The sequence below is a fragment of the Bufo gargarizans genome, chromosome 2 (genome assembly GCF_014858855.1).
Source record: "Bufo gargarizans isolate SCDJY-AF-19 chromosome 2, ASM1485885v1, whole genome shotgun sequence".
Classification (NCBI taxonomy): domain Eukaryota; kingdom Metazoa; phylum Chordata; class Amphibia; order Anura; family Bufonidae; genus Bufo; species Bufo gargarizans.
Window position 1 is genome coordinate 181,572,271 of NC_058081.1, and position 16,257 is coordinate 181,588,527.

The 16,257-nt window shown below is 46.1% G+C and overlaps 1 protein-coding gene across 1 annotated transcript; it reads right to left on the bottom strand.

Annotated features, from left to right (window-relative positions):
* Positions 1–2,565: 2,565 nt before the first annotated feature.
* On the bottom strand, positions 2,566–12,791 carry GTF2A2 (general transcription factor IIA subunit 2). The gene is made up of 4 exons (XM_044283316.1): positions 12,538–12,791; positions 9,084–9,188; positions 4,378–4,504; positions 2,566–2,841 (listed from the first exon to the last, which is right to left on the bottom strand). Exons 1-4 carry the CDS (start codon positions 12,607–12,609, stop codon positions 2,816–2,818), a joined length of 330 nt encoding a protein of 109 aa, XP_044139251.1. The 5' UTR covers positions 12,610–12,791; the 3' UTR covers positions 2,566–2,815.
* Positions 12,792–16,257: the final 3,466 nt, after the last annotated feature.

Consider the following 16,257-nt stretch of genomic DNA (forward strand, 5'->3'; position numbering starts at 1 on the left):
TAGCCCAGGTCAGGCGCTTCTGCCGCTGTTTCTGGTTCAAAAGTGGCTTGACCTGGGGAATGCGGCACCTGTAGCCCATTTCCTGCACACGCCTGTACACGGTGGCTCTGGATGTTTCTACTCCAGACTCAGTCCACTGCTTCCGCAGGTCCCTCAAGGTCTGGAATTGGTCCTTCTCCACAATCTTCCTCAGGGTCCGGTCACCTCTTCTCGTTGTGCAGCGTTTTCTGCCACACTTTTTCCTTCCCACAGACTTCCCGCTGAGGTGCCTTGATACAGCACTCTGGGAACAGCCTATTCCTTCAGAAATTTCTTTCTGTGTCTTACCCTCTTGCTTGAGGGTGTCAATGATGGCCTTCTGGACAGCAGTCAGGTTGGCAGTCTTACCCATGATTGCGGTTTTGAGTAATGAACCAGGCTGGGAGTTTTTAAAAGCCTCAGGAATCTTTTGCAGGTGTTTAGCGTTAATTAGTTGATTCAGATGATTAGGTTAATAGCTCGGTTAGAGAACCTTTTCATGATATGCTAATTTTTTTAGATATGAAAACCCAAACTTCCTGAGCTGTATGCCAAAATCATCAATATTAAAACAATAAAAGGCTTGAACTACTTCAGTTGGTGTGTAATGAATCTAAAATATATGAAAGTCTAATGTTTATCAGTACATTACAGAAAATAATGAACTTTATCACAATATGCTAATTTTTTTTAGAAGGACCTGTATTAGACATGAGTAAATTCACATATCTCCAGAAAAACCACCATGCCTAATAAGGATTTTGGCCTTACCAGATCGGGTGGGTATATGTTCATGTAGACGTACCTGGATGTGCCAGTGTCATATATGAACTCTGCATATCTTACACTTTTATATTTAGGAGGCAATGGGGCACATATGCCAAGACTGGTCTTAGCATAAAGTCAATCGGTACAAAATCTATTGGCAAATCACCTGGCACTCAGTGCGACAAAAATTCCAATTTCAGTTTCTGCCATAAATGACATACCCCCACTGCTACTTTTGAAAGGAGGCAAGAGGAGTGAAAAACTCGCAAACGGCGTGCCAAAATTTGAGACTTTTTTTTGTTCCAATAGTCGTATAAACCATTTTGATTAATGTGTCTCATTGTGTTTCTCAGGCTTCGCTTGATTCACACTTTTAGCCACAAATGTATTTATGCATTTTTATTTTATTTTTTTTACAAAATGTTACGGTTGTGTATTGTATTTTGTAATTAAGGTCTTATTTCTGGTTGTCAAAACTGATAAAATGGTCCATTCTGAAGCTTGGCTGCACGGTCTGTTAGACTGGGGCTACACAGCAATATTGTCCGCGGCAGCCATCATACGGCCAAAGATCACTGTGTAGTCACGAGTTGCCACAATTGTGAGCCCAGAATTGCCAAACATCTAAGCGTTTTGGATTTTTTTGTGATTTTGGGTCATGGTAACTTACAAGCCGCACTGCAACCTCATTTAGTTCAATGGCTGCAATGCAACACAATGATCTTTGGTCGTGAGACAGGGGTCACGATGAAGATCTCTGTGCAGCCTCAGCCTTATTCACACGTCCGGGTGGTCAGTGGTGCCTCCGTGAAGGATCGATCTTTCCGTGTGTCATCTGTGTTTCAGCGACACTGAACAGCAGAAAAATAATTTTCAAAGCATTTCTTCCTAATGAAAAAGGGGGTCAGTCATCACATCCCAAAGCGCGGGAGCACGTTGCTATGGCTCAGAACAAGACATACAATGCAACAGCTCACTGCAAGATAGGTTGCGGACTCTCATTGCAGTCCTTGGTGGCCATTTGGCACCGGGAGTGGTGTGGAGTAGGCCCGGCATGCATGTTGGCACCTGCTTTCCCAGGATATAATGGAGGCCATTTTGGCACCAAAAAATGACAGAAATTCAAGCGGGCCCAGCATGCATGTGGAACCTACACTTGCTGAATTATATGATAGCCGTTATGGCACATAACAGATAGAATTCAGTTTTAGGAACCCATCTAACTAGAGGTCGCCTTGACGTGCGGCAGACGGGCTCAAATAATTTAGTACAAAATGATTTGCCAAGCATCTCTAACTTATTAGTATAACATTAGCAACTGTGACGCAATTTTGTACTTTATTTGGTTTGCAGTGAGCTATTGTATGTCTTGTTTAACAGTCCATTTCTTCCTAATGATCCGTGAAACACGGATGGCATCCGTTGTTTTCACGGACCCACAGACTATAATGGACGTGATGGATCCGTGACTCGGACAAAATAGAGCATGCACCCGTGCTAAAAAATAAATAAAAAATACACACATTAAAATGAATGGGGACGTGTGCTCTCCGTGGAGAACACATATACAGCACACGTCCGTGGAAGATTGACGTGTGAATGAGGCTTTACTGCAAACAAAGCAATAGGGTTAGTGCCCCTGCTGGAGGGAGGACAAAGGGTCAAAAAGGAGAGAAAATTAAATAGGAGGGAAGTGCTGGTATTTAGGTTTTGTCCATGACAGCTACCTCTCTGACTTCAAGGGCTATTTAAATCAATTAGTTCTCCTTTTCATACACATTTATTAAATAAAAGTTTATTAGACATATTTCCAAAAATGAAAACAAAAAGGCAACTTCACATTTGTATTAAAAAAAAGTTTGTATAGCAACCTTTGAGTACTAGATGGTAAGACTACCAAAATCTCTGCAATCCTGTATAAATGTGACAGCTCGCGGGCATCATCATTGTCATAAATAAACAGTCTTGTCAATGGCTTCTTAGGAAGGCCACAAGTCACCAGAAACAGGAGAGACATGCCATGTGCCGCTCACTCCGCTGTGTTCGAACCAGTATCTAAAGGGGAAATAAAAGATCTCATCAGGAGACATGGCTCATGTGTAATGCACTGCGGAGCACCGTGCTCAGCGTGACCCTTCTTATTACAGAGGCGAGGTTGGGGAATACAGCCCTCATTGCCACAACTGACACACCAGTCATAATAAGTGAACACTGGCAGTTTGCAGTTGTAGTCATTGATGTAGAAGTAAAGCACTACCTATGGCAGGCATCCTCAAACTGCGGCCCTCCAGCTGTTGTAAAACTACAACTCCCACAATGCCCTGCTGTAGGCCGATACCTGTAGACTGTTCGGGCATGCTGGGAGTTGTAGTTTTGCAACAGCTGGAAGGCCGCAGTTTGAGGATGCCTGACCTATAGTAACGCTTGTGACTACTTCTTCCCCCTCCATTAGGTCCCAACTCTTATCAGTGACTGCAGCTTAGGGACATTATCTAAGGGTGGTCTCTACCTCCCATAGGATTAGTGGCTCAGGTTGCTGCTGTGCCTTATTCTTTATATTAAGTGCTAGCCCAGGAAGCTGGAGAAGGTAGGGCTGATTTCTGAGACAGAATGATTCTAAACTACTAACTTCATAAACCCACGGACACATCAGACATTTTGATGATGGGGTCTGGATGCTGAGATCCTCCAGCAAACACTGGAACAAAGAGGCAGAAGTGGACAGCTAAGCACTGCCCCCCTCTGGCTATGATCGGCTCTTCTTGGATTGATACACAGCCGATAGGGTACAATGCTCAGTGTTTCTGCCTCTATTTTGGCAAAGTGCTGGTGGGAAGGGGGGTTCTTAAAGGGGTTGTCTAAGCCAGTGTTTCCCAACCAGTGTGCCTCCAGCTGTTGCAAAACTACAACTCCCAGCATAAGGCTGTCCAGGCATGCTGGGAGTTGTAGTTTTGCAACAGCTGGAGGCACACTGGTTGGGAAACATGGGTCTAAGTTATTTATTGATGACCTATCCTCAGGATAGGTCATCAATATCAGATCGGCTGGGGTCCGACACCTGGCACCCCTGTCGATCAGCTGTTTGAAGAGGAGGCGTGCGCCGTGCCAGCGCTACCTCCTCTTCACCGTTTACCTTCTTGCCGTTGCATCTGCAGTGTGTAATTACACCCAAGCCGTCCTATTCATTTCAATGGGACAGATTGTTCCCATGCACTTGTATAGTAGCGATCCGTACCACTGAAATGAATAGGACGGCTTGGGTGTAATTACACACTGCAGATGCAACGGCAAGAAGGTAAACGGTGAAGAGGAGGTGGCGCTGCCTTCTCTTCAAACAGCTGATTGGCGAGGGTGCCGGATGTCAGACCCCAGCCCATCTGATATTGATGACCTATCCTGAGGATAGGTCATCAATAAATATAACTTGGACAACCCCTTCAAGACCTGGACACCCAATCACAATTTCTGACATGACACCATGACTGGTGGTTAAAGTGGAATTCATAAAACTTTTCACCTGAGAGGAGAAGATGATCGCATACTAAATCGGGGAGAGCGGTCAAATCTAGAAGGTTAATAGGAGGAACTTACTTTTTCCATCACACGCTACAATTTTTACTTTGTCCACCTTCACCAGATCAGTCACTTCTCTGAACTCCACATCATTCAGAACAAAGGTCCACACATTATCACAGAATCTGTACGTATTTAATGATCCCTGTAAGGAAACACACATATGAAGACTGTTTCATGCACAGAACAATGTAAAGAAGCTACAGTGCTGCCCATAATTATTCATACCCCTGGCAAATTTTGAATTAAAGTTACTTTTATTCAACCAGCAAGTAATAAGGCACACAAAAGCTCGCTTGGCCTTTGCAAAAGCTCATCTGGACAAAGAAGAAGACGACTTCTGGTCTTCTGTGTTATGGTCAGATGAAACAAAAACTGATTTGTTTGGTAACAATGATGTTTCCTTCATTTGGCATAAAAAAGGAGAAGTCTTCAACCCAAAGAACACCATCCTCACTGTCAAACATGGTGGTGGGAACCTAATGCTTTGGGGGAGTTTTTCAGCCAATAGACCAGGGAACCTAATCACATTAAACAGCACCATGAAAAAAGAGCAATACATGCGGATTCTCAACGACAACATCAGGCAGTCTGCAGAGAAACTTGGCCTTGGGCACCAGTGGACATTTCAGCATAACAATGACCCAAAACCACATAGCAAAAGTGGTGAAGAAATGGTTAGCAGACAACAACATTAACGTTTGGAGTGGCCCAGCCAGAGTCCAGACTTGAATCGAGAATCTGTGGAGGGAGCTAAAGATCAGGGAGATGGCAAGAAGACCCTCCAACCTGAAAGATTTGGAGCTCTTTGCTAAAGATGAATGGGCAAAAATACCTGTGGAGACATGCAAAAAGCTGGTCTGCAATTATAGGAAGCGTTTGATTGCTGTAATAGCCAATAAAGGCTTTTCTATTGATTATTGAGAAGGGTATGTATAATTTTGGACTGGACACTTTTTGCTCAAATGTAAATAAAAGCTGAGAAATGTTTTTTCCCCACAATAATGCCTCTTGTACATCGTCTTATTATCTTTTGGGAGACACCTATGTCATTTCCCGTCAAAAAATTACTTGCTGCTTGAAAAAAAGACTAAGTCTAAATTTGCCATAATTATGGGCAGCACTGTATGTATAAATAATTATGGGCAGCACTGTATGTATAAATAAAACCATAATAACCCCTCTAAGGGCCAGAACCCAGTCCATCCATGATATTCAACTGAACAGCCACCACGTAAGGCCTCGTGCAGACGAACGTTATTTTGGTCCGCATCTGAGCCACAGTTTTTGCGGCTTGGATGCGGACCCATTCACTTCAATGGGGCCACAAAAGATGCGGACACCACTCCGTGTGCTGTCCGCATCCGTTGCTCCGTTCCACGGTCTGCAAATTTTTTTTAAATATAACCTGTCCTATTCTTGTCCTTTTTGCGTACAAGAATAGGCAGTTATATTAATGGCTGTCCGTGGCGTTCTGCAAATTGCGGAATGCACACGGACGCCATCCGTGTTTTGCGGATCCGCAATTTGCAGACCGCAAAACACCCAACGGTCGTGTGGATGTAGCCTAAAGCTACATTTAACCGCAGTGGCTATGGCTGAAAAACATACAGCGAGAAATGTCTTCCCCGGTGATAACTGATGATACTGGGTGTTACAGCGGCCAGACAACAGCAACTTCTCTCCATATGCAATGCTATGGCAGTGCTCACTCTTCCATGCATTATATGGACTGTTCCCTAATAAGCAATGCAGACAAGAATAGGACATAATTCTATATTTTTGTGGATGCCACGGAATGGACATACGGATGTGGACACTACACAAACTGCTGTCTGCGTCTTTTGCGGCCCCATTGAAGTGAGCGGGTTCTCATCGGACCTGCAAAAAAATGAGGATCGAATGCGGACCAAAAATTGTGTGCATGAGCCCTAACTGGGGTATGGACATAACATTTACATGTTGGCCTCTTTTTTTTTTTTAAACTGCAGATCCATTTATTCCCCGGTCCTCTTTTGTCATCCAAGATGGCCGCACCGCTTCTCAGACACTATGCATCGCCAACCCAAGACACTTTCTACTTGTCCAGCCCTGCCCTTGGATTGGCCAACCTTGCTCACATGAAGAGTGCTGGCCAATCCAAGGGCAGCAGAAATAGTTTTGTGCTACCAAATGCACAGTATGCATCACCCAAAATGAACAGCGTGGCAGGTCTGGCGTGCACACGGCCGCTCCATTCATCTACAGAAATTCCAGACAAAGACAAGTACAGCGCTCAGCTATTTCCAGAACTGCAGTGTGGTGTGCATGCCCAACCTGCCGCACTGTTCATTTCAGGGGGCCCCTGAGGTGTATGGGATACCCGTTATCGTGATCTTGGCCCCTACCAATCTAATGGATAAGGGATAGCTTGTCACAACCAGGATACCCCTTTCATGACTCCTGCAGTCTCAATTATTCAACCTCTGAGGAGATTCCCTGAGGGTGCTGCCACACCTCACGGGCAGGCTGTGTTTTGGGAGTGGCAATAAAACACGTATCGAAAGAACGCATGTGGTTTTTGCAGCAACATATCCATGTTATGGATAGGTTCCAAAAACCACATGCGTTTTTTGCCATATTAAAAACGCAGCAGGGCCCCGATGTGTGGCAGCACCCTCAGAAGAGCACCTATCAGTGTTGTCTTAAGCACATCAAGGGTGTCATTAGTCGCATCAGGCGTGCTAGTTTTGAGTTTATTTTTCAATGTCACCAATTGGGGATTTTTTTGGAGGAAACAGAAAAAAACAAAAACAAAAAAAAAACATAGAAAAGGCAATTCTGCCCTTTTGCAATGTTTTACCACTTTTAATGGTATGAAATTTTTGTGAACATAATTTAACTCTTTTTGGCCTCCTAGGGGACTTAAAGGGGCTTGTATGATGATCTACAATACACAGGGGGTTGTTTACTATGCTGAAATACGCTGAAATACGCTGAAATTAGGCTACTTTCACACTCGCGTTTGGTGCGGATCTGTCATGGATAATACAACCGTCTTCATCCGTTCAGAATGGATCCGTTTGTATTATCTGTAACATAGCCAAGACGGATCAGTCTTGAACACCATTGAAAGTCAATGGAGGACGGATCCGTTTTCTATTGTGCCAGATTGTGTCATAGAAAACAGATCCGTCCCCATTGACTTACATTGTGTGTCAGGACAGATTCGTTTGGCTCAGTTTTGTCAGACGGACACCAACACTTCCATCTTCAAAAGCAGAATGGAGACGGAACGGAGCCAAACTGATGCATTCTGAGCGGATCCTTATCGATTGAGAATACATTACAGCAAAACGGATCCGTTTTGGACCGCTTGTGAGAGCTCTGAATGGATCTTACAAGCGGAAACCAAAACGCCATTGTGAAAGTAGCCTTAGGGCTCATGCACACGACCGATTTTCTCCCCGTTTACGGGCCGTTTTTTGCATTCTGCATACGGTCCCGTATATGGAACCATTAATTTCGATGGTTCCACAAAAAAAAAAAAAAAACAGAATGTACACCGTATGCATTTCGTTTCTGTATTTCCGTTGAAAGATAGAACATGTCCTATTATTGCCCGCAAATCAAGTTTTGTGGCTCCATTCAAGTCAACGGGTGCGCAAAAAAAACGGAACACATATGGAAATGCATCCGTATGTCTTCAGTATCCGTACCGTTTTTGCGGAACCATCTATTGAAAATATTATGCCCAGCCCAATTTTTTCTATGTAATTACTGTATATGCCATACGGAAAAACAGAACAGAAACTGAAACAAAAAACGGAACAATGGATCTGTAAAAAAACAGACCGCAAAACACTAAAAAAGCCATACAGTCATGTGAAAGAGGCCTTAGGCGTATTTCAGGTGCAGATATTGGCACAACGGTTAGTTGTGCTGCTATCTGCGACTTCACCCTGCTCACGCCAGTTCTAAATAAATGGGCGCGGTGTGGGTGGGGAAGGGGGCGGCAAGCCTGTTTTAGGCGTAGAAAATGGTCTAAATGTGAGACAGCTTGGAAGCTGTCTTACATTTAGAGCTGGTGCTGGATGCGCCGACGTTATAGAGAGGCCAGCGCCTTTTCATAACTTCGGTGGATCCACCGCCAGCGCAGACCAGTGTCTAAAACGGCGGTCTTAATAAATGTGCCCCAGTTCTGAAGCTTTGTAGCCAGTCACTGGTACAGTCTCAGGAAAAACGCAAAGCCTCTGGCAGGGCCTAACAGGCAGATATTCATGGCAGGGCTGTTTGCAATTGCTTAGTGGGGTGCCGATAGCCAGACAGAAGGAGCACCCTTCTTTTTTAAACACCCAAGAAGCAGCACTCACTACAGCATCTGAGGGGTTAAACTGCTGTATAAATGAAAAGACATACAATTTTCTATGCCTAACCACTTTCAAGACAGTACTTTGCTGCCAGTGAATGATAATGTTCCAGTCTGAAGACCTGTACAAGTGCGGACATACCCAGACGCGCTCTCCGCCGACAGTATGTATCTAAATACGCGGTCTAGGCCCGGATTACAGACCAACACTGTAGCAGAGAGAGCTGAGAGCAGGACTAGATATGCAAGTCAGGAATTACTGCCAATAAATGTGCACAAGGCTGCTCATTCACTGACAGCAACAAAATATCCGGAAAAATAGTACAAAATAATATTTCTTCCAACACCAGACCCTCCGGTCGTCTGAGATCATTACCCTGAAGTTGACTCTGTTTCTGACCCGATGTGCCAACGCTGAATTGATCGCCTTGTCAAACTGTAGCAGGACCTGCAGGGCGAGCTGTGGGTTGATTTGCTGAGACTGCAAGACAGTAACAATCATCCATAAAGTACTCATTACGGTTCTCCGTATGCTGCACCCTCTACCCATAACGTGGCCACTAGGGGTGAGCAAATCGACGAAACATCCCAAGTCGATTCGCGTCAAGCTTTGTTCCACTTGGAACCGAACCAGAGTTCGAAAAAAAATTATTTTACAGTATAAACAAAGTTATTCTGCGAAGTTACACAAGACTTTGCAAAGAAATAACTTTGGCTCATCAGAGCCAATACATTCTAATACTGTACGGAGCTCCTGATCCGTACAGTATTAGAACAACGTTTTATGCGAGCCGACTTCGGATGTTTTATTCAAAGTCGTTTTGCTCATCCCTAGTGGCCTCACATTCCCGACTGTCCCAGGTACATTAGGGTCAGTATAATACAAGTGCAGTTATACCAGTAATAGACACAGCAGGGGTCTTCAGCACACAGAGCCTGTGCCCGCACCAGTTACCAGGGTACAGGCTGCTGTAAGGCCCCATGCACACGACCGGATCAGGTTTGTGGTCCGCAAATCACATATACCGGCCATGCGCATTCTGTCATTTGCGGAAGGTCCGGCCCTAATAGAACAGACATACGGATGTGGACAGCACATGGTGTTCTGTCCGCCTCTTTTGCGGCTCCATTGAAGTAAATGAGCCTGCATTCAACCCGCAAAAAATGCAGAAAAAAAATACGTTCGTGTGCATGAGCCCTAAATATGTAAAAAGACTGTGGAATGAATCGAAGTAACATAAGTGGAATGTAAAGAAAAAACATACATCACAGAAGGGCAGGAACCCTTGTCATATTCACCCTAATAGAGCTCTATCAGGGTAAATAGGACTTTACACTCTCCCTGCTGCCCTGTGCTTTGTGCACTCAACAGCAGGGAGCTGACCATGGCAGCCAGCCTCTCCCTCTTATCAGCCCCCTCTGGTAACTCAAACCCACCCCCCCCTCCCTCCCCAGTATTAATCATTGGTGGCAGTGGCCACAGGGTCCCCATCCCCTCCAACCCCCCCCCCCCCCCATCTTTGGAGGCAGTGCGCCCCCCCCCCCCAGTATTGAATTGATCATTGGTGGCAGGGGCCCCCTTCCCCCCCACATCATTGGTGGCAGCAGCAGTTCCAATCGGTTACCATGGCAGCCAAGACGCTACTAAAGTCCTGGCTGCCATGGTATGTCAGTGAGCAGCATTATACTCACGTGCGCCATAGCGCCGCACAGACAGAAGAAGGAGCGCCCAGCGGCCACGGCACACGTGAGCTATAAGCATTAGCAATGCGCCGCACAGACAGAAGAAGGAGCGCCCGGCGGCCACGGCGCACGTGAGTATAATGCTGCTCACTGACATACCATGGCAGCCAGGACTTTAGTAGCGTCTTGGCTGCCATGGTAACCGATCGGAGCCCCAGCATTACACTGCTGGGACTCCGATCGGAACTGCCGCTCCGTGGTCATCTCGCAGTCCGGTGATATAGGCGATATGCACAATATCCATATCGTGGCACAAATTTATAGCCTTAGGCCCCTTTCACACGAGGCCTTAGGCCCCTTTCACACGAGCGAGTCCCATACACAGCGTGTCAGGGAGAGCCCCCGTCCTGCCCTCCCAGCACCGATTTAGGGTCCATTCACACGTCCGTTGTTTCTTTCCTGATCTGTTCCGTTTTTTGCTGAACAGATCTGGACCAGATCTGGACCCATTCATTTTCAAGGGGTCCTGAAAAAAAATCTGACATTGTGCTGTCCGTTTTTTTTCAGGACCCATTGAAAATGAATGCGGTCTGGTCCAGATCTGTTCAGCAAAAAACGGAACAGATCAGGAAACAAACAACGGACGTGTGAATGGACCCTTATGATGCTATGTAACCCTTACAGTTTGGGAATGTATTGGATAACACTGACAGCTTCATGTCAGTATGATTCTGTTACAGAAAGGAGAGACAGAGTTTTATCATGAGAATGCCGTGCGCTTCTGTAGTCCACACTGCACATTCTCTCTCTCACACGGAGCGCGATTCCCGCAAGGGACACATGTGAAAGAGCCCGGCCCCTAAGACTCCTCTGGAAGCATCTCATCTCCAAGAGAACAAACTGATGGGGCAGCTGAAATCCAACATGCCCAACCCTCCTCTGCCTTAAAGGGAGTCTGTCACCTCCATATGGCCATATACAGTGCTTACATGGCTCTGTAGCACACCTATACAGGATTGTAACGGTACCTTTGTCTTTGGACTTGCACCAGCAGGAAAAACAAAGTTTAATTCATATGCAAATGAACACTCGCAAGTGCCCAGGGGCAGCATTCAGTGTGTAAGTGCCCAGGCTGTTCTGTCTTCATTTCACTTTACTCCTCCCCAGCCTCTGCCTTGGTCCGCCCTCCAAGTCCGGACCTATCGAAGAGGCAAGAGACTTGGAGGGCGGACAAAGGCAGAGACTGGGCACCTACACACTGAACGCCGCCCCTGGGCACTTGCGAGTGCTCATTTGCATATGAATTAAACTTCGTTTTTCCTGCTGGTGCAAGTCTAAAGACAAAGACAAAATTACAATCCTGTATAGATGTGCTACAGAGCCATGTAAGCGCTGTATATGGCCATATGGAGGTGACAGACTCCCTTTAACATCTATGATCGGCGCTCCTGCTGACACACATCCAGAGTGGAGCTTTATTCTGTGTCGGTTCCTTTCTTTAGAGCCTGTAAAGGTTTCAGGAAGACACGGGGAAGACTGGCTTTAGACCTTACAGGGAAATCTCCTGGTGGGCCGATGCCCTTCTCACAGCTGCCAGTGGAACTTTTTGGGGATGTATTTTGTGACGGACTGTGGCATTTGGCTCTGTTGGGGCGGTATAATGTGCCACAAAATGGTATTGTTGGCCCTACCTTCCATCAATTTGGGCCAGGCCGCCATCACCAGCGCAGCCGGAGGGCCAGGCCGCCATCACCAGCGCAGCCGGAGGGCCAGGCCGCCATCACCAGCGCAGCCGGAGGGCCAGGCCGCCATCACCAGCGCAGCCGGAGGGCCAGGCCGCCATCACCAGCGCAGCCGGAGGGCCAGGCCGCCATCACCAGCGCAGCCGGAGGGCCAGGCCGCCATCACCAGCGCAGCCGGAGGTGGCCATCACCACCGCAGTCGGTTGCCATCACCACCGCTTGTCACTCATTTGACTCCTGAATGGCTAAACTCAAGTAACAATTAAAGCTGAAGGGTGGAAATCACCCCTCTCCACTGAGAGCACTTGCATGTTCAGCCAAGCCGAGCATGCACATGTAAGGGGGCAGCAGGAAGAGCTGTCTGGGTGGTCAGCTATCTACGGGGCAAGGTCCCCTGGCGCTCACCTGGATTAGCTCGTCCAGGCTCTCCTGCAGACTGTTGCCCAGAGTGGTATTCCTATAGAGCTGATAAGCCATGGTTTAAAGTGGTCAAACGGTGTTGACCAGCCGCTACTTCGCTGCCAGCGGTCCGGGTGCTGCTCGCTATCCCTCCAAACAAACAGTTCCGGTAACGGATGAAAATCCCGGCACTTCCTAGCAGTGTCCTACACCGGAAGCGATTAAGCGCAGTACAAGCTAGGCTGGAGCTGCCGGAAGGCGTGACGTCACCGGGGCCACGTGACGCAGCGTTCTTATAGGAAGAGCGCCCTCTTCCTGCAGAAGTATGCTGCTGCTACTGCTGTGTGAGATGCTGCGGGGCTCTCAGGGCGGGTGACGGTAGGTGCCTCTGATGGTTGGGAGGGGGACACCGTAATGTGGGATGGGACATAACAGTAAGGCTGTGTTCACATTGCGTTATTTTCTTACATTTAATGTATATGTCAACCTTTAGAGGACCTTGCGATTTTCTGTTTTTGCGTTTTCGTTTTTCACTCCCCGCCTTCCCAGAGTCATAACTTTTTTATTTTTTCTGTTTGCATAGTCTTATGAGAGCTTATTTTTTGTGGGACAAGTTGTACTTTCTAAGGTGCCATTCACATGTCCGCACACAAAGTGTGCTGTCCGCACCCGCATTTCTGGAGCGCGGCCCCGATCTTCTGCTCCGTGGCTCCGGAAAAAAATAGAACATCTCCTATTCTTGTCTGCAATTGCGGACAAGAATAGGCAGTTCTAGGGGGGTGCCGGCCGGGTGTATTGCGGATCCTCAATACACTACGAACGTGTGAATGGACCCTAAAGGAACCTTTTACATTGCATACGATATAGTGGGAAACGCAATTCTGCCTCATTTTTTTTTTTAAAACATATTTTTCTTTTATGGCATTCGCTGTGCGGTAAAACTGACTTGTTACCTTCATTCTCCAGGTCAGTACGATTACAACCATACCACACGTGTGTGTGTGTGTGTATATAATATTTACATTTTCTTTTTTTATTGTTTATGTATTTTGATTTGAATTTTTATATTTATATATATATTTTTAAAACTCCCCCCCCATTGGAATCAGTCATCGTAGAATTCCGTCACTCCGGTCATCACATGGTCCATCACATGATCATTTACCATGGTGCTGGATCATGTGATGACCGGAGTGACGTCACCACAGGTCCTATTACTGCACAGAGCTAAGATGAAGACAGAAGGAGATGCCGGCTTGGCGATCAAGTGGACTAAGGTGAGTTAAATTATTTTTTATTTTTTTTAACCCCTCCAGCGCTATTGTACTATGCATTCTGTATTCAGAATGCTATTATTTTCCCTTATAACCATGTTATAAGGGAAAATAATAATGATCGGGTCTCCATCCAGATTGTTTCCTAGCAACCGTGCGTGAAAATCGCACCGCATCCGCACTTGATTACGGATGCTTGCGATTTTCACGCAACCCCATTAATTTCTATGGGGCCTGCGTTGCGTGAAAAACACAGAATATACAGCATGCTGCGATTTTCACACAACGCATAAGTGATGTGTGAAAATCACCGCTCATGTGAACAGCCCCATAGAAATGAATGGGTCGGGATTCAGTGCGGGTGCAATGCGTTCAACTCGCGCATCGCATCCGCACGGAATGCTTGCCCGTGTGAAAGGGGCCTTAAAGTGGTTTTCTGAGCTGTTTTTTTTTATTCTATCAAAGACCTGAGAACCTGGTGAAATAATACCACTTAAACTCGTATTGTTTAATCAGCAGTGCTTATGTTCTGTAAGCTGCTTCAGCCAATCATTGGGCTCATTGCTGTACAGCAGGAGGGTGATGAGGCCAGGGATTGGCTGTAGTAGTATACAAGACACCCGCTGCAGCCACAACAATACGTCACTGGCTCCAGCCTGTGGCAGAGGGCGGAGCGGTCTTGCATAAAAAAAACATGCAATTCTTCAGATGAGACCAAATAATTTTGCTCTAGATTCCAAACCAAAAATGGAAGTACAAGACTCGGATTACATTGCCTAATATCAATGCCTTGACCCTGGTGGGTGTGCAGCCGATCAAGTTCTCCACTGGAATGTATGTAGCCTGCCTCCTCCTGAAGAAACAGAGGGTTTCCAATGGGGATCAGGAGAGTGGCCCCGGCCCATGGTACTTATCCAAAAAACAAACCTAACCACGATCCCAGTTGTGCAAGCAGCACAGACCAAACCCGACCCTATGTGTTTTGGAAGGAAGCAGTTTCCTTCATCAGTGACAAGGTGTCTTGCTGCTCATGAATCTTTTTGTAGGTCCATATACTGGTTGTAGGAGAAGCATGTTTCCTGGACTCCAAGTGGTTGATTAACAGGCAATATAAAATTTTCCCCTCAACCATGACAGCACCCATGCATGATGGACCTCCCATCCAGGACCGGAAACCTGAGGATATAAAAAGTTCACCCACCACACCTCAGTTAAGGTTTCCTTTCCTCCGGATAGGAGGTCCTGGGGAACCCACCTCTGAAGAAGTTCACACCAAGATGGCTGTGGAGGGTCCAGGTTTTTAGTCTGTGGGTGACCTTTCCTATGGCGGCGTAAGACTCTTTGGGGAACCGCTCGTCGGGCCTGCTGTTCCTCCATCTCTCCTCCCAGTTTTCCCCATGTTTGGAGCTGTGGTAGCAGGAGAGAGTGCCTGGCGCGCAGTATATAAATGGACAGTAACCAGCCAACCTTATTGCACACAGTGCTGTGCAGGATTCCTCCTTCTGAGAAATGTCTGAAACTGTCCGCACTGACCATCAAGCTCGGTACTTTGGCCTGGGGGGACAGCTACCAAGAAGATGAGATTATTCCTTTATTTCTCTTGTATTGCTGATTGGATTATTTTTGGCTATTTATTATAGGTGCCTAGAATAAAAAATAAAATAAAAAATAAACTACTGTAAAGACTAAGCACAGAGAGTGTTCTATTTGTAAAAGTATGCTGCCTGCTTCTCATTTGAAACCAATTTGTCAATCCTGCATTGAGAAGTTAGATTCAGACTCTTCCAATACCATGTCAAAAAGTATCAAGGCGCTGGAAAAATCAGAGATTAGAGCTTCCCTTAAACCCCTAAAACGGCTCTTTCCTCAATCCGCCTGTGACACTAGACAGAATGTGGATTCTGATTCAGATATTTAAGATGAAGATAAATGGAAGTTGATGCATCTACTGATGTGGGGAGCAATTCTACTTCTGAAGATGAAGCAGGCAGAGCACTTTTTCCCACTGAATATACGGAGCCACTTTTAAAAGCAGTAAGGCCCCTTGCAGACGAGCGTGAGCGGATTAGGTCAGAATGCGTTCAGGGAAAAATGCACGATTTCGCAAGCAAGGGCATTCAGTTTTGTAGTTAATTGCCTTGTTAACAAATATGAAACTTTGTTTTGACAACCTGTCAACACTAATTAACCTTAATTGCCTGGGAATTTTTCTCTGATTGGCTCTCAAGACCGTGGGAACTTCTCTCTGATTGGCTGACTATGCTGTATTCTGTGAATGAAGCCTAGTTTTGAATGTGATTGGGCATGGGAGGGCATGTGATTTGTGGAACCAATGAAAACACACCACCTGGTATAAAAGGATCAGCCAGAAAAGAAAATGGCAGTCTTTTTATGTTGTGAAGCAGGGATGCTGCCCCCCATCCTTTTTTTTTATTTTATATATATTGACCCT

Excerpts from the sequence above, each read along its gene's own strand:
- GTF2A2 (XM_044283316.1), bottom strand. The coding sequence starts at position 12,609 with ATGGCTTATCAGCTCTATAGGAATACCACTCTGGGCAACAGTCTGCAG. Across the intron at positions 4,505-9,083 it reads GAAACAGAGTCAACTTCAGG|GGATCATTAAATACGTACAG; the intron begins GTAATGATCTCA and ends GTTTCCTTACAG. Across the intron at positions 2,842-4,377 it reads TGTAGCGTGTGATGGAAAAA|ATACTGGTTCGAACACAGCG; the intron begins GTAAGTTCCTCC and ends TTTCCCCTTTAG.